General features: G+C 43.1%; 1 protein-coding gene across 5 annotated transcripts in view; it reads left to right on the top strand.

Moving 5' to 3' along the window:
- The window catches only part of ntm (neurotrimin), a 79,877-nt gene that overhangs the window by 41,446 nt on the left and 19,745 nt on the right, over positions 1-18,686 (top strand). For 4 of the 5 annotated variants that reach the window (XM_089016855.1, XM_089016852.1, XM_089016850.1 and 1 more), the window contains one exon: positions 17,360-17,488. The exons of the other annotated variant lie outside the window; for it this stretch is intronic. In XM_089016855.1, coding sequence (XP_088872981.1) covers positions 17,360-17,488 — 129 coding nt within the window. The remainder of the gene's footprint in view (positions 1-17,359; positions 17,489-18,686) is intronic. 5 annotated transcript variants of the gene reach the window in all.

Raw genomic sequence — 18,686 nt, 5'->3', positions numbered from 1 at the left:
ATAGTTCCTTTACAGATAAAGAAAACTAGCTAATAACCATGGAATAATGCAAAGCAGTTCTTGTTTGTGATGATTCAAACAAAGATTTACATTGCATTTTTTTGCTGTAAATATTAGTTTTCACCGAGCATGTGCGATGCTTGCACCTGTTGCGGTTCTTTGCAACATATGAGCTATGTTGTCAAACCGAATACTGTATCATCGGAGGGAAAAGAACCTCAATGTCTTTTAGCTGCGGTTCAGCTGAACAATCGACTGAGCCTCACTGTGCCACAACACCAGATTTTTCTTGTTGCCTAATGTTGGAGTAAGGGGATAGATGTAAACCAATTATCAGAATGCAATCGATGATTCTTTCCTGGTTGGATGTTTTGAGCCAAATGGAGCACAACATTTGAGGTCACTTTCAGATCGGGAACCTTGGAGTCACTGACTAGATCTATCGTTCCTGTATATGGAATGCATACATGTAGCCATCATAACCTGCCAGCACAAACACCTTGAACCCCCAGTCCATTGGTGTATTTGGTAGACACTGCTTGAGTGTAAATCTACCTTCATAGAGTACAATTTGTTCATCAATTGACAAACGCTGTGATTTGGGTAATTCTTGAAACTTTTATCATTGGCCTTACTTTGTGCAAGGGATCATAATTTGGGCTTCCCCGAGTTCCTTGTTTTGTGATGTCTGCTATATGCAAGTTCCTTTTTATAATTTCGAAGTGATCCCTTCACATACAGTACATTCTGCAGCATAATCAGTTAGTGGAGATAGCTTTCAAGCCCAATGCATCCGAGTGTTTGGTCATTTTGAGATTGAGAAACAATATATCAATCACAGCCACTTCTCAAGCTCTTCTTTGGCGAGACACAGGGGCGTCTTGATGTCATTTTGCATTGCATAGAATTTCGACTGTTCAACAATAATAGCCATCATTTTTTCATCGAAAATCCTTTGAAAATATTTGAATAGTGATAAAAGTTCATCAATGCAACAGTCACGACTGTGTCCGATGCCAAAATGTCTTCATCAACATGGTCATCTATTTCATTCTCATCAGGATCTGGAAAGATATACAGTACATGGGTATTTTAGAAAAAAACATATGGGCACAGCAACATTCAAAAAAGCAAAAATTATACTGCCCATTTGATGTCAATCCTCTTATCTTGCCGTGAAATGGGCATTTCTTTCCTTACATTACATCACAAACAGAACTTCAGAACTTTCAGATGCTTTATCTACTTACTGTACTGTATTTGAGAATGTGAAATGCACATACGGTCGTGGGGACTATTTTGTCCACTAGGTGGCAACAAAACCTTACATGGCACAAGTGGAAATGCAACCTATTACGTTCTTCAAAACAATCATTTCTACATTTTCTGATTACAAATTCTTTCTCTCAGATGATTTTAGTTGACATGCCAATCTAATGTCCTCAAGGCCTTCAGAAGTAATTCTGCTGTCTTTGATTTGCCCCAAATAAAATATAGACTTTTAGCTTTTCCTGACATTTTTTTTTCACAGAAACGTGTAAAAAAACATATGGACCGCTGTTTCAATAATTATATTGAGAATGCAAAGCTATGAGGTACAGCTATTAGTGTAAAACATACCATTCACTTACAATTATTCACATTGGGTACCAAGTCAGGATCAACAATACCATCATGAAAATAGCGTTAGCACCCCGAATGTTCCAAATACGGGAGACAACTTATTTTTAATATTTCTTGGTAAATAAACAAGTTAGCGTTAGTTTATGCACATTTTATGCATATATTATGCATAGTTTATGCTCTTAAAGGCAAAGCTGCACATAACCTGTTTTAAAGGGACATGTAACTTGTGCTGCATCACTTCCAATCGGCACTTAAACTGCTACCTTTAAATTTCTCGATCTATAAGCATTTATCGTTAGTGTACCGAATTTGACCCAATCGTCTGTAAAGGGCTAATTGACCTAATTATATCTGCATAATTGAGTTGAACATTCCAGAGAGTGCTGGCATATAATCTGTTAGGGGAATACCTGTAAATAATGTTGGGAGAGAGAGAGAGAGAGAGAGAGAGAGAGAGAGAGAGAGAGAGAGAGAGAGAGAGAGAGAGAGAGAGAGAGAGAGAGAGAGAGAGAGAGACAGAGACAGACAGACAATCTATTTAGAATCACATCAAAATACGAATCAGAATCATCTTTCTTGGCCAACTATGTAGAACCACAAGGAATTTGTCTGGTAAAACACACTGCACTCATCATCATTAGAAAATTGCAATGAGGCACTCTACAGCTATATTATGGTCACTGTTTAGAGAGTTATTGGATTGGGGGAAGAAACTGTTTAAATGTCTGCTGGATTTGGTGCTCATCGATTGGTAGCGCCTGCCTGAGGGGAGTCGCTAGAAAAGGGCAGGGTGCGGAGGATCCAGTAGGATTTTCTGCACCGTTGTTTTGATTCTTGCAGTGGTGCCAATTATTTTTCCACTGTCCTAACTGACCGTTGAAGTCGGATTCTGTCCATTTTTTGTGGCAGCCCCGAACCAAACTATGATGATGTCGTAGCACCTCCTGTGGCAGGCTATGCTTCTTTCGCAGCCTCAGGAAGTACATCTTCTGTTCGTCCTTTCTCAAGATGGAGTTGGTGTTGACCTCCCACTCCATGTCCTGGGAAACTGTGATTCCCAGGAACTTGAAGGTGTCGACGGTTGACAACAGGCAATTGAATAGTGTGAGGGGAAGTTAGATTAAGTTAGTTAGATAGATTAAGATGGCGCCCCCCTGTGTGGCTGCCTCCGCAGCAGCTCTCTCCCTTTCTTGTCTACTTTTTCACTTCTTTACTTTCCCGTTTTTGTTTTGCCTAATCTCGTTCCATAAACCTACAAAGAGGAGATGGGCATCTTTTCTTTTGCTCATCGCCGTTATTTTTTACTTTTTCATCGCTCCTGTGAACGGGGAATCCACGCGCACGCGGAATCCCATTGTTTACAGTCGAGACCAGCTACTAGCGTGGCGGGCTAATAGCGGACTAGCGGCCGCCGCACCAGACATCCCCGATGAATTGAAGAGGAGGAAACGAGGATGTCGGGCCGGGAAAGATCGCCGCAAAAGAACGAGGAAATACCGACACGTTCTCCCGTCCGTCATCATGGGGAACGTGAGATCGCTCCCAAATAAAATGGACGAGCTGGCGGCGCTAACGCGACATCAGAGGGAGTACCGGGAAGCCAGCTTGCTACTCGTCACGGAGACATGGCTTTCGGCAATCACTCCGGACGCCCACGCAGAGTTGGAGGGCTTCCAACTCGTACGAGCGGACAGAAATGAAGGCAGCGGTAAGCAGAAAGGAGGGGGGATTGCTGTATTTGTGAATGACAAATGGTGCAATCCTGGGCACATCACGGTGAAGGAAAAACTTTGCACTCGGGACATCGAGCTGCTAGCCGTTAGCCTCCGGCCGCGTTACCTGCCACGGGAATTCTCACACGTCATAGCCGTGACGACGTACATTCCCCCTACGGCAAATGGCGGCGCTGCCTCCGATGCCCTCATATCTGTTGTAAACAAGCTGCAAACCCAGTCCCCCAACGCCTTGTTTATCATCTCAGGGGACTTCAATCACATTTCCCTGAAATTCTCCCTCCCAACATTCACACAGTATGTAACTTGTGCCACCAGAGACAATAACATATTGGACCTATTTTATTCAAACGCCAAGGATGCATACAAACCCTCCCCCCTCCCCCCTCTCGGAAGAGCAGACCACAATATGGTTTATCTCCAGCCTGTGTACAAACCCCTTGTCCAGAGGCAACCAGCTGTGACCCGCACGATCAAAAGATGGTCCACAGAAGCTGAAGAAGCTCTGCGGGACTGTTTTGATTCAACCAGGTGGGAGCTCTTTACTGAGATTCATGGGGAAGACATTGACTCACTCACCAACACCATCACAGACTACATTAACTTTTGTGAACAAAACACCGTACCCACCAGGACTGTGCGGTGTTTTGCCAACAACAAACCATGGATTAATCCCGACATAAAAGTCCTCCTGAAGGAGAAGAAAAGGGCTTTTGTGTCGGGCAACAGAGAGGAACTGAAGGCCGTGCAGATCCAACTGAGGAGGAAGATCAGAGAGGGGAAGAAGGCCTACAGGATGAAAATGGAGGAGCAGCTGCAAGCCAGCAATGTCGCTGGTGTCTGGAAGGGCCTGAAAAACATCTCAGGCCACAAAAGCCCAGTGACATTGAACGAAAAAGACAAGGACTGGGCAGATGAACTCAACCGCTTTTTCAATCGGTTTGACAAGACGCCAGCCGCCCCCGGCCCACCGTCAACTTCACCTGTAGCTGCACCTGCACCAACTCTCACTGTGGCCTTACCCTCCCTGCCCCCTCTCACGACCAGCTCTCCACAACCAACATCTGCCCTCCCAACCGTTGCCACACCCTCAGCCGCCACTCTGCCTCCTGGTTCCTGCCTGTCTGTCACAACTGCGCAGGTGAGGAACCAACTGAGGAGGATGCAGGTGAGGAAGGCAGCAGGTCCGGATGACATCAGTTCCCGACTCCTCAAGACCTGCTCCGACCAGCTGTGTGACATTGTCCAGCACTTGTTCAACCTGAGCCTGAAGCTGGGCAGAGTTCCACAGCTGTGGAAAACGTCATGCCTGGTCCCAGTGCCCAAGATTGCCAACCCCAAAGAGCTCAACAGCTACAGACCGGTGGCGCTGACGTCTCACCTGATGAAGACGCTGGAGAGACTCGTCCTCGCCCACCTGCGACCGCTGGCAAGCTCATCGCTGGACCCGCTGCAGTTTGCCTACCAGCCCAGCATCGGTGTGGAGGATGCCATCATCTACCTCCTCCATACGGCGTTGCTGCACCTGGAGAATGCTGGGAGCACGGTGAGGATCACATTCTTCGATTTCTCCAGTGCCTTCAACACCATCCAGCCAAGTCTACTGGGGGACAAACTGCAGCATGCCGGAGTCGACCATCACCTCACATCCTGGATTACAGACTACCTCACAAACAGGCCACAGTACGTGAGGGTAAAGAACTGTGAGTCGGACAGGCTTCTCTGCAGCACCGGAGCGCCGCAGGGAACAGTCCTGGCTCCATTCCTCTTCACCCTCTACACCTCGGACTTCAACTACAACACCCCAACCTGCCACCTTCAGAAGTTCTCTGACGACTCAGCTATTGTCGGCCTCATTACAGAGGGAGACGATAGGGAGTACAGGGGACTGACAAAGGACTTTGTGGACTGGTGCCAGCAGAATCACCTCCAGATCAACACCGGCAAAACCAAGGAGCTGGTGGTGGATTTCTGCAGGAAACAATCGTCACCTGCACCATTGAACATCCAGGGTTCGGACATTGAGAGGGTGACCTCCTACAAGTACCTGGGTGTTACTCTCAACAATAAACTGGACTGGACAACAAACACGGATGCCCTAATCAAAAAGGGACAGAGTCGCCTCTTCCTCCTCAGGAAACTGAGGTCTTTTGGAGTTCAGGGGTCACTCCTAAAGACTTTCTATGACTCTGTGGTGGCATCAGCCATCCACTATGGCATTGTCTGCTGGTCAGGCAGCATCACCACCCGGGACAGAAAAAGACTGGAGCGCTTTGTCAAGCGGGCCAGTTCTGTCGTGGGCTGCTCGCTGGACTCTCTAGAGGAGGTGGGCAACAGACGGACGCTAGCTAAACTAAAAGCTATGACGGACAGCCCCTCCCACCCCCTCCTGCCCATCCTGACAGCTCTGGGTAGCTCCTTTAGCCAGAGACTATTACACCCGCGCTGCAAGAAGGAGAGGTACCGCCGCTCGTTCCTACCGACTGCTGTCAGGCTTCACAATTCCCAATGATCACATGTGAAAAAAAAAACCAAAAAAACTGGACACCTGTAAATATGGGTTGTTGCAATATATCTAAATGCATTTCTTGATTCTGCACTATGTACAGTCTTGTTTATAGAACGGTTTTTGCACATCTACATTTGCACAGTATACAGTTGACATTTTTATTTTGTTATGCTTAGAATATCTTGTTTTCTATCCTTTCACTCCCACCCCAACCCCATCCCTCTTCAATTGCTGCTGTGGACTGCAAATTTCCCCATTGCGGGACGAATAAAGGTATTCTGATTCTGATTCTGATTCTGATTCTGAAGTTGTGGTGATGGATGTTTCCTGAAGTCCACCATCATCTCAACTGTCTTGCTCTAAGTTATGACCGCAATACCACATCTCCAGCTGCTCCACTTATTGTCGGTCTGCAGACCCGTCAGCGTTTTTGATGAGACCGATGACCGTAGTGTCGTGTGCGAACTTTATGAACTTTATGAACAGCCGGGTGCGTTGAGGTGCAGATGTTTGTGTCGAGTGAGAAGAGCAGTGGAGAGAGATCGCATCCCTGTGGGGCTCCAGTGCTCGTGGTGCATGTTGATGATGATATTTTTTCCCAGTCTCACCTATTGTGTCTGTCCCGTCAGGAAGCTGACTGACAGATCATAGGGGACACAGCAAGCTGGAGAAGTTTAGGGGTGAATAATTCCGGTATGATGGTGTTGAACGCAGAGCTGAACTCCACAAACAGGATCCTTGCGTAGGTTCCTGTCTTGTCGAGGTGCTCCAGGATGTGGAGCAGCCCGATATTGACTGCATCCTCCACAGACCTGTTTGCCCGGTAGGCAAGCTGGAGAGGGTCCAGCAGAGGTCATGTGATGCTCTTTAGGTGGCTCAGCGCGATGCTTTCAAAGGACTTCATGACCACAGACGTCAGAGCAACAGGACTAGGGTCGTTCAATCCCGATGTTGCCGGTTTCTTTGAATCTGGGATAATGGTACACTGTTTAAAACAGGATGGGACTTCACACTGCTCCAGCTATCTGTTTAAGATTTGTGTGACTCATTCATTTATCTTTCGGACCGATTTTATCCTCACGAGGGTCGCAGGGGATGCTGGAGCCTATACCAGCTGTCTTCGCACCCTAGGCAGGGGACACCCTGAATTGGTTGGCAGCCAATCGCAGGGCACACAGAGACAGAGACTATAATTCACTCTCACACTCACACCTTGGGACAATTTAAAGTGTTCAATCAGCCTGCCATGGTTAACAGCTCTCACATCCGATCACACAGTCTTCCAAGTCGTACGTGCGGACAGGAACACAGAACTATAACAGAATAGGAGGGCGACTGGCTGTTTTATTGAATGGAAGATGGTGTAATCCTGCCAATATAACACGTCAAACAAACATGTCAGGAGAGCACTCACGAACTGTGGTTACTGTTGGGTTTATAAATGATCGTTCCCTCTGGTTCATGGCTCTTCACGGTGTTAGGAGATGGTAGTAAAATCAGCAGGAACCAAGGTGTTGAACAAAAGAGATTATTTTAATTTTGCAGACAGCAGGGACATTGTGAGGTCGGTTGAGGAGGCCCAGAGAGAGAGAGAGAGAGAGACGCCCCTTTCACCTGGTTTTATCATACAGCAGTGATGACATCATATCGACCGGGCCTATCAGCGACGAGGAGGGTGTAACAGGATATCAGACTGAAACAGATGTTTAATAACGGTGTACCCGACAGATATGCAAAGTTATCTAATAAACTACACACATCCATATACAGACTAAACTAGAAATGAAATAACATTGGATGTTTACGGATGTGTATATAAATGTTCTATCAGTTACCCTCAGTGGTCTTTTAACAAATGTCAAAAGAAAACAATAGGGAATAAAACCAAAAATCCTGAAGATGCTGAAAGGAGAGGAGTAGCAGTACCTAACATTGCAGGGGTTTCTGAAAAACTACAAAGGATCATTTAGCAACACAAAATTCCTACTTATTTCAAACCGATAAACGCTTCAAGACAAACATTAGTGCATCCAAAAGATAGGGTGCTAAATGAAAAACAAAGTAATGTAGTTCATTCAATGCATTGTAAAAATGAAGATTGTCAAGAGCAATACATTTGGTAGACCAAACACATTCTCAAAAAAAGACATCCTTTGACAGCGATAAAAAACAATCCTTGCGATGTTGACAAAGTTTATCAACATCGCAGTGATAATACTAGTGGGCCTCAATCTGCAGTACTTATGTACCTAAAAGCTAGCAACCACTCAATTGACGACAATGAAGTTAAAATCTTAGCGAAAGAAAATAGATGGTTTGAAAGGGGAGTAAAATAAGCTATTTTCATAAAACAGCAAAACCCTTCACTGGTGCGGGTGAGGTTTAATGTGGATCATTATTACAACAGTCTTCTTAGACCACATAGGCTTAGTTATACTGATGATGTGATACCAGAGCAAATGGGGCAATCGGGCCAGTCGTAGACCATCATCAGTCAGGACAATAGAAGCAATCAGTGTAGCCTCAGGAAATTGTCCTCTGCTCCCCCCGACCTTCGAGCAGGGACCTATCATAGCAGAGGTCTGGCACCGCCACCGTTGGACAGTAGGGGCATATATACATTGGGCCAGAGGTCCCAGCAAATTTTTGTTTGCTGACGAAGCCTCTTGGATGAGAAGCGAAACGTCCGACACCTTCAAATAAGTACAGATGACAGCTGAAGAAACCTTTTCATCCTGCCCATATAACCATCAAAGATAAACTTTGCAGCCGGGACATTATGCTTCGACCCATGAACCTCTGGCCACACTACCTCCAGAGCGAATTCTCACACATCACAGCTGTGACAATGTACCTTCCTCCGTTGGCTCATGGTGATGCAGCATGTAATGCTCAGATGACTGCCGTTGAACGGGCTGCAACCATAGAGCTCCAACGCCTTGCTAATAATCTGTGAGGATTCTGTCATCTTCCCTACAATATTCATTCAGGGTGTAACCCAGGGGTGGGCAAACTTTTTGACTCGCGGGCCGCATTGGGTTCTAAAATTTGACAGAGGGGCCGGGCCAGGAGCATTTGGAGGGAGTGTTTGGGCCGGAAATACTCCGAACAAGTTATGTCCATAATTTATAAAATCACTTCAAATGACTTCGACTGAGCGTATTTTACAAAGATTCCACAGCATATAGCTATAGTTTACGTTTTAAGACTTGCGCTGAATATATGAAGTCTTGTTTTTGAGTTGATGACGATCCCCATGTGACGTCACGTTTGGACCGCCCCTGACCGAGAAAGCGACATACAATGCATTTTGGGTACTTTGTTTGGTCTGAAAACTTCGTGTTAATTCGTGTTGATCCGTGTTGATGGCGAAATTAGAAGGAAAACACATAAATAACGCCATGGTGAATCGTTGTGTGTTGCACCAAGACAACTATTTGATATTCGCTGACACAAATTCCCAGCTGACAAATCAGCCCATTTCCAACGGAGCTTGGGCGCAATCTTCTGCTTTTTCTGGGTGCTACATTGCTGTCATTGATGGCTCGAATTGATATGGGAGGACTCCTAGAATCAATTGCAAACATTTATGCTTTCCTCTTCAGAAGAACAAGAACAAGAAAACATCTTCTCCGAATCTGAAGCCATTGTTTTGATTCTCGAGCAAGGCAAGACGTCTTGGCGTGACGTCACAAACAGAGGGGTGGAACCTTCTGAAACTGACCATTTCCGGATTCATTTTGAAGTCATTTTTATTGGTTTTTCATTTAACTAAAAATATCAGCCTGCCTGATTTGGGTATTTTAGATGCTATAAAACGTTTTTCTGATGTCAGTGGGAAACAGAAACAAAAAATGGTGCCGGTTGTCCTTTAAATGTAGTGTGTACAAGCACAGTAAGAACACTACAACCCAATTTATTAACTGTCTTTCAAATGTGAAAAATATCCCTGATCAGTTAATAAATTTGTCTCAAGGAATATGGCGTTTACATACTATTTCGCAGATACTTGGAGGAGGAAATGGAAATAGATTAAAATAACATATGCACTGTGATTTATCAAGATTGCGTCTGTTTTTAAGTTTCCATCGAAGGGGCAAAGAAATCAACATTTATTGAAAAATGGAATCACTTTCAACATTCAAAACATATTATTACACAACGAAATATTCAAGCTCAATAATACCTACTTGTGTTAAATTCCGCCAAATCATAGATGGTTTGTCCTGACCGCGCGCTCAACAAACTCCTCACTGACGCTCTCGCCTTCGCGCGCAAACAATACACGTGTACCGTCGCCGAGCACACAAACATAGACTACCTGCAGTTGAAATTTGCATACTCGGCTCGGCAGCCAATCAGAAGCCTGCTTCTTTCTTCCGGACTTTCGCAAGCGTTACAAAGTCGTGCAATTGCATGTCATTTTCCAAAATAGATGCACAGAACCTCAAACTAGAAGAAAGATTCAAAAGAAGCTAACAACATATGTGACGCTACAAAACGTAAATTTACATTAAACTGTGACTGTAAAGTGTTCGTGAGACTTATGAAAGGGGCTTAGTGGCTCGTAGGAATCAATGCAAACGTTGCATTGTGCACCACAATGACAATCGACTACTGTAGCAAAATTTACAGCCATGCGCATTTGACGTAAATTAAGCAAGCTAGCATTTGTAGTTGGTGCATTCTTGATTTTAAAAAAAACTTTATACTTTGTGACAATGTTTCTTATTGGGATTGGTCTCATTTTGCTTCAAGTTGGGAAAAATGGGGCAGGCAACTTTTCAGTTATCTGCCCTGTTGTTCGCTAGCTTTTTGTCATGAGTTTTAGACACTGTTTGTACTATAATTTGGGCAAGTTCGGCGGGCCGGATTGAAAAGCCTAACGGGCCGTATGTGGCCCGCGGGCCGTAGTTTGCCCATGCCTGGTGTAACCTGTGCCACCAGAGACAATAACATTTTGGACTTGTTTTATGTCAAAACCAAGGCGGCATATACACCCCACCCCCTTTCCCCTCTTGGAAGAGTGGACTACAGCACAGAATACAGTATGTGTGTTCTACATACTTGGCAATGACGATGATTCTGATTCTCATTCTGATTCAAATCAACTAGGTGTTTTTTTTTTTCAGTTCATAACAATGACAATAATTCACTTCCCGACACCATCACAGACAACATAAACTTTTATGAGTTGAACACCATACCCACCAGGACTATGCGGTATTTTTCCAAACACAAAAATGGATTACTCCATAATACCAAGGGGCATATAGACCCACCGCCTTCCCCCTCTCGAAAGAGCGGAGCACACCACGGTATACGGTATCCTCAGCCTGTGTAAAAACCCATGGTGCACAGGCAGCCAGCTGAGATCCACATAGTCAGAGGCTGGACAATATGGTGTATCTCCAGCCAGTGTGCTGTTGGAGCACGGGGCCTTATTTCCTCTGTGTATTCATTAGTTTTGGATGATGAGGATTATGGTTATCCAAATACAGGCTGCAGTCAATGAACAGTACCTTGAAGGGTTTATTTGCTGAATATTCTGGACACCAATGATCTACAGACAATGGCTGCTTGAGTACGAGTGTGTCCACACACACAGCTTATTTATTTCAGCAGACGGGCAGTACCGAGACTTTGGTGTGACAACGAGGCTTCAGTCTCCCCCCCCAAAAAATCGTAGCTTTTATGTATCTGTTGACACAAAGTCTCCAGTAATCAATGTATCGAGGCTAACAGGTGGCTTGAAGGATGCACTTAGTTTACTCCAAGAATGAGAATCTTATACAAGCTATACTAAATATGGCAGAAGACACACATAATTATTCATGAAATGTTATTGAGAAAATCAGGTAGAAAATTGGGCACAGAGAGATGTCTTTGTGTCCATAATTTGTAAAATCACTTCAAATGACTTCGACTGAGCGTATTTTACAAAGATTCCACAGCATATATCGATAGTTTACGTTTTAAAACTTGCGCTGAATATTCATGGTCTTGTTTTCGAGTTGATGACGATCCCCATGTGACGTCACGTTTGGACCGCCCCGGACCGAGTAAGCGACACACAATGCATTTTGCGGTACTTTGTTTGGTCTGAAAACTTCGTGTTGATCCGTGTTGATGGCGAAATTAGAAGGAAAACACATAAATAACGCAATGGTGAATCGTTGTGTGTTGCACCAAGACAACTATTTGATATTCGCTGACACAAATTCCCAGCGGACAAATCAGCCCATTTCCAACGGAGCTTGGGCGCCATCTTCTGCATTTTCTCGGTGCTACATTGCTCGAATTGATATGGGAGGACTCCTTTAATCAATTGCAAATATGTATGCTTTCCTCTTCAGAAGTATTTGAATCATATTCCTAACTGGATGAGTAACAAGAAAGCATCTTCTCCGAATCTGAAGCCATTGTTTTGATTCTCGAGCAAGGCAAGACGTCTTGGCGTGACGTCACAAACAAGGGGGTGGGACCTTCTGAAACTGGCCATTTCCGGATTCATTTTGAAGTCATTTTTATTGGTGTCTTTCATTTGACTAAAAATATCAGCCTGCGTGTTTTGGGTATTTTAGATGTTATAAAACGTTTTTCTGATGTCAGTAGGAAACAAAAAAAATGGTGCCGGTTGTCCTTTAAATGTAGTGTGTACAAACCTCATAGCACAGTAAGAACACTACAACCCAATTTATTAACTGTCTTTCAAATGTGAAAAATATCCCTGATCAGTTAATAAATTTGTCTCAAGGAATATGCAAGATATGGCATTTACAGACTATTTCGCAGATACTGGGAGGAGGAAATGGAAATAGATTAAAATAACAGATGCACTGTGATTTATCAAGATTGCGTCTGTTTTTAATAAGTTTCAATCGAAGGGGCAAAGTTAAGAAATCAACATTTATTGAAAAATGGAATCACTTTCAACATTCAAAACATATTATTACACATCGAAATATTCAAGCTCAATAATACCTACTTGTGTTAAATTCCGCCAAATCATAGATGGTTTGTCTTGACCCCACCTCTACAAACTCTCCACTGACGCCCTCGCCTTCACGCGCAAACAGTACACGTGTGCCGTCGCCAAGCACAGACATAGGCTACCTGCAGTTGAAATTTGCATACTCGGCACGGCAGCCAATTAGAAGCCTGCTTCTTTCTTCAGGACTTTCACAAGCGTTATAAGGTCGTGCATTTGCATATCATTTTCCAAAATAGATGCACAGAACCTCAACCCAGAAGACAGATTCAAAAGAAGCTAACAACATATGTGACACTACAAAATGTAAATTTACATTAAACCGTGACTGTAAAGTATATGTGAGACTTATGAAAGGGGCTTAGTGGTTTGTAGCAAGCAATGCAAACGTTGCATTGTGCACCATGATGACAAATGACTACCGCAGCAAAATCTACAGCCATGGACATTTACCGAAAATTAAGCAAGGTAGCATTTGTGGTAGGTACATCCTTAATTTAAAAAAAACTTTATACTTTGTGACAATGTTTTTTTTAATCTGATTAGTCATCTTATTGTGTTTCAAGTTGTGAAAAATGGGGCAGGCAACTTTTCAGAGTTATCTGCCCTGTTGTCCGCTAACTTTTTGTCATGAGTTTCAGACACTGTTTTACTATAATTTGGACAAGTTCGGCGGGCCGGATTAAATAGCCTAACGGGCCGTATGTGGCCCGTGGGCCGTAGTTTGCCCATGCCTGTTCTAAGCACTGCCAGACACAACAGCGCAGAAGTCGATGGTATGAACTCCATCAAATCTGTTTCATTGGTTATTTGTGGTCACACCGTGAGAAGCTTCTGAATCAATCAAACAACGTAACCGTTCATGGCATCAGAAAAGGACCCAAAAGATTCACAGGTCGCAGAAATCTGCATGATCAATCACCATGCAGAAAAAATGGGGTTGCAGTACAAAGTAGAAAGCATTGTGTCAGAAACACCCGCTATTGACCTACCTCCCCTATACAACTTTTGAGCGAAACAATGCGAACTTCGATCTGAGTGTTTCATTCAACAGGCAGCTCATTTGGGCATAAGACCAAACAGATGGCCGTTGCATCAGTTGACTTATTTGATGGGACATCTCATGCGTGCCAATAGAAACAGAATCAGAATCAGAAAGCCTTTTATAGTCCAATGGGGAAATTTTCAATTTACAGCAGAGAAATTGAAGGGGGTTGGGGGCGGTCAAAAAGGTGACATCAGAAAAACATTTTATAGCATGTAAAACACCCAAAACACGCTGGCTGATATTTTTAGTGAAATGCAAAACACCAATAAAAATGACTTAAAGTGCCCCAAAACTGCCATAAAATGAGCTTGGAACTGGGCAGATTCAGAAAGTCCCGCCCCCTTGTTCGTGACATCACGCCAGGATACTCCTTCACAAACTGCCTTGCTCCAGAATCAAAACAAGGGCTTCAGATACAGAGAAGATGCTTTCTTGTTACTCATCCAGTTATGAATATGATTCAAATACAGTAAAGTCTCGTTATATCGATATCGGATATATCGATAGTCCTGGTTATATCGATACTATTTCTATGCACACACGGAGAAAATTACATGCAAACAGGGTCGGATATATCGATATTTTTTCGGACTCCCTTGAATATCGATATAACGAGACTTTACTGTAGTTCTATAGAGGAACGCATTACTGGTTGCAATCGATTAAAGAAGTCCTTCCGTATCAATTTGAGCCGTCTGGACTCCAATGGACCGCCCAGAAAATGCACAAGATGACGTACTAGTTCGTTTGGAAATGATCTGATTTGTCCGCTGGGAATTTGTGTAAACTTACACCTTCTTTATGCGTGTTACCACAATTGGCTGCGACACACAATGATTCACCATTGCGTGATTTATGTAGTTTTCCTTCTAATTTCACGATCAACACGATGTTTTCAGATGAAAAAAAGTACCCAAAATGCATTGTGTGTCGCTTTCTTGGTCAGTGAGGTTCCCTCCGTGACGTCACTTCGGGCATCGTCATCAACTCAAAAACAAGACTTCATGAATATTCAGCGCAAGTCTTAAAACGGAAATATGCGGTGGAATCTTTGTAAAATGCGCTCAGTAGAAGTCATTTGAAGTGATTTTACAAATTATGGACGCAACTTGTCTGGTGGTGTCAGTTGTCCTTTAACTGTCCAACTGGCCAAATATGTTTCAGAAAAAGAACTCTACATAGAGCAAAGTATAAAATATACAGTATAACAGCATATATTTCTAGCTCCTTGAAATAGGATTTATGCTCGGTGACTGAGCCAACCATTGATCGTAGCCAAGAAGACCGGCCAGCTTGTTGCATCAGAAACTACAGTAAAACCTCAGTTTTCGAATGGCTCCCAACAGGAACAAAATCTAAAACATTAAAATTATTTGAACAGAAAAATACAAAGTATCAAAAGAAAAACCAAGAGTAAAAGTCAGCCAAGATGAAACAAACACATGCACAGCATACAATGCATACACAATGCATACAATTGCATACAATGAATACAGATGCATACAATGAGCCGACACCGAATGGTCGTGCCAGGAGTTCTTTTGCCTGCCATTGATTGGAACGACCAGCACCTGCGAGGCTGCAGGCAGGGCTGCAGCGCTACCCGTCGGTCGCCAATCCGAATGTGGCAATCTGCCACTGATCGGGACGACCAGCACCTGTGCAGGTGCAGGCGGGGCCGACAGCGCCACCCGTTGGTCGCCAACCAGATCATGACACCTAAACATGAAATACATTAGAAAGTCAGGGATGTGGCTAAAGCCTCTCATGTGTTCAGTAAACGAAGGCCACAAATCAGAATCAGAAAGCCTTTAATAGTCCCACAATAGGGACATTTGCAGTTTACAGCAGCAATTGAAATGGGGTCGGGTACCACTATGTACCACAAACTATACATAGTGCAAATATAGGAATATAAGAAAATATTAGAAGTGAAGAAACATTTCCTTTTTTTTAATCAACGAGAAGCAGTTTGTAAGAGACAGTCTGAGCCAAGATACGATTTGCGGCACAGCAAATGCCGAAATCTCTTCTTTACCTTTTGGTTTTTCCCTTCAGGGGTCGCCACAGCGAATCAGTGTCCTCCATCTAACCTGGTTTTGTGCATCCTCTTCTCTCACACCAGCTACCTTCATTTCCTCTTTGACAACATCCACAAACCTCCTCTTTGGTCTTCCTCTCAATCTCCTGCCTGGCAGTTCCGGGCTCAGCATCCTTGAAGCAAATGCAGAATGATTTTGTAAAATAAAAATCCAACGCTAGGATCGTTAAGAGTATGACTTTAAAGCGAGCAGTGACTTGGTTTGAAATATTAATGATTGGCTAGCATCAGGATGTACCCCGCCTACTGCCCAAAGACACCTGGGAGTGTGCCAACATTCTCCGTGAGAAAGAGAGATTTTATTTATGTTCTAATTTTAATGTTTATGTTTAACTTGTTGAAAGTAAAACATATTAGTTATTTTTTATAGTATTTTCCAAATGACCTGCTTTTATTACATGTGTACACAGTTTATGCTGTAAAATAGAAAGTGCTTGAAAAATATTTTTTTCTGGACTAGGAATGGATTAAAAAGTATTTACATTGATTGTGATGGGAAGTGCGAATTCGGTTTTCAAACAGGTTTCTGGAACGGATTATGGTCGAAAACCGAGGTTTGACTGTATTATGAACTCGAATGCATAAAGAAAGGTCACACCAGAAAAAAATGTAGAGAGCAATCCCTGACAGACTTTGGATTCGGTACACCATATTCAACAATTATGTCCCTGATACACAGTCTTCTGATACAGGTGTGGGCAAACCTTTTGGCTTCGGGGCCACATTGACTGTTGCACTGTTCCCTGCGATTGGCTGGCAACCAGTTCAGGGTGTACACTGCCTATAACCCGAAGACAGCTGGGATAGCTCGCTCGCATGCTTGTGAGGATTAGTGGATTCAAAATGGATTGATAGACAGATGCTTTACCTCTGTGTTGAGTTTTTGCATACACTTCTCCACTCCATTTTCACAGTTGCCAATGTCCATGTTCATTCTTCACTCTGCTCAGGTGAAGCAATTACCGAATCAGCAGCAGCCACGATTTAGGTCTTTCCTGCTTACCCACTCTTTCCCTGATTGTTCTTTTACTCTAATCAATGACCCTCAAGCATATAGTCTTGGAATTGATTTCCATTTGCCAACTCGCCCTGCCTCTGAACTTCTTTCTTTGTGGTTTTCCTGATCATCCCACCAGCCCTGTCTGCGTTATATTGGTCTCTTCCAGGGGTGGGCAAACATTTAGGCTTGGGCGCCACATTACCTAATTGCTGTTGGAAAGGTGTTATCCACATCTTTTATTTATTACTGCTGTTACTTCCCCCAGGGGATAAGAAATGGCACAGAACATAAAACTGTTTTTTTGCCACAATAATGAACAACTGTCCTTTCTCTTTTACTTCTGGTGTGTAGGGGATCTGGCAACAGACGATGAATACCTGGACATTCCATTTATCACCAGAAACAGAGCAGGAACTTACGAATGTACAGCTGTCAACGGCATTGATGCAGATTCCCAAACTATTGACATCACCGTCAACTGTGAGTCCTCTGTTCAATTCAGTCCAAGTCTGATTCATAACTCTGACATACAAGGTTTGATTTAGAATTGGATTATAGTGGTCCCTCGCTACTTCGCGTTTCACTTATCGTGGCTTCAGTGCATCACAGATTTTTTTTTTCAGGGGAAAAAAACTTTGTTTTTTTTTTTATTAATGGGATGCAAATGTGCAAACAAACAAACTAAAAGAAACAACACTGCAAACAACACTGCGGAACAAACCAGAATAAAATCAAACTCACTGGCTTTGACAGCTCATGGAGAAGAATGCTCCATGAACTGTTCTCTATTCTCCAAAAAAAAGAAAGACCAAAAAATAAAGAGTGCCAACAACTACCGATAACAATGTTCTTCTCTCTGAGAAAAACATTAAAAAAAAAGCTGACTAAATTGTACTTTGCGGATTTCACCTTTCGCGGGCTATTTTTGGAACATATCTCCCGCAATAAACGAGGGTTCACTGTAAACATATCATTTTTTAGATATTTAAATCATTGGTCTAAACGAGGAATACCCATACCTTTTGGGCAACGCATTATACTTTTAAATCAACCAACTCTTACAAGATTGATCGATAACTGCACGCATTTACACCCGCATGACATAATGAGCACCAGCCATGACGGCCTTTAAAATGAGCAAAACAGAAAAAAATAGACTCAAGTTTATTAAAATTACTGAAAAGGAAATTACTGACACCCTTAGTGTAAGACCTGCTACGGAGGCAGGCATGCAACACACTTGTGCAGCCTTCTACCATTGTAGCTAATTTTACAATTGTTCTCTCGGCCTGGAAGATTACCATTCTTTGTGAGTACCATTGGTAAATTTCCATGAAACGAGTTGACTGATAATAATACTAATAATAAATAATAGTAAAAACAGTAATAATAAAAACAATGAAAGCTATTGGGCTCAGATTGCAAGCTGTAATTGCAGACTGCTGATCGGTAACTTAATGTCACAGTGACCAGCTTTATGTATTTGATTTTTTTTAATAAATTGTATGAAAGTGATACTGATGAAAAGAGTGCAGTGTGCATTAACACACAATCAAAATATTACTAACATGTACAGACACAAATAAATGTATTTTTTGTGATAGAGAATGAATTCAAAATTTCTCACTCCCGCCTTTTTTTTCACTCATCATAATGACAAAAAGAGTATTTGCACTTG

This window comes from Hippocampus bargibanti, linkage group LG16 (assembly GCF_051943395.1).
Source record: "Hippocampus bargibanti isolate YZ-2025 linkage group LG16, ASM5194339v1, whole genome shotgun sequence".
NCBI lineage: Eukaryota > Metazoa > Chordata > Actinopteri > Syngnathiformes > Syngnathidae > Hippocampus > Hippocampus bargibanti.
Note: the sequence above shows the minus strand (reverse complement) of the source record. Positions and strands in the feature narration are given on the sequence as shown.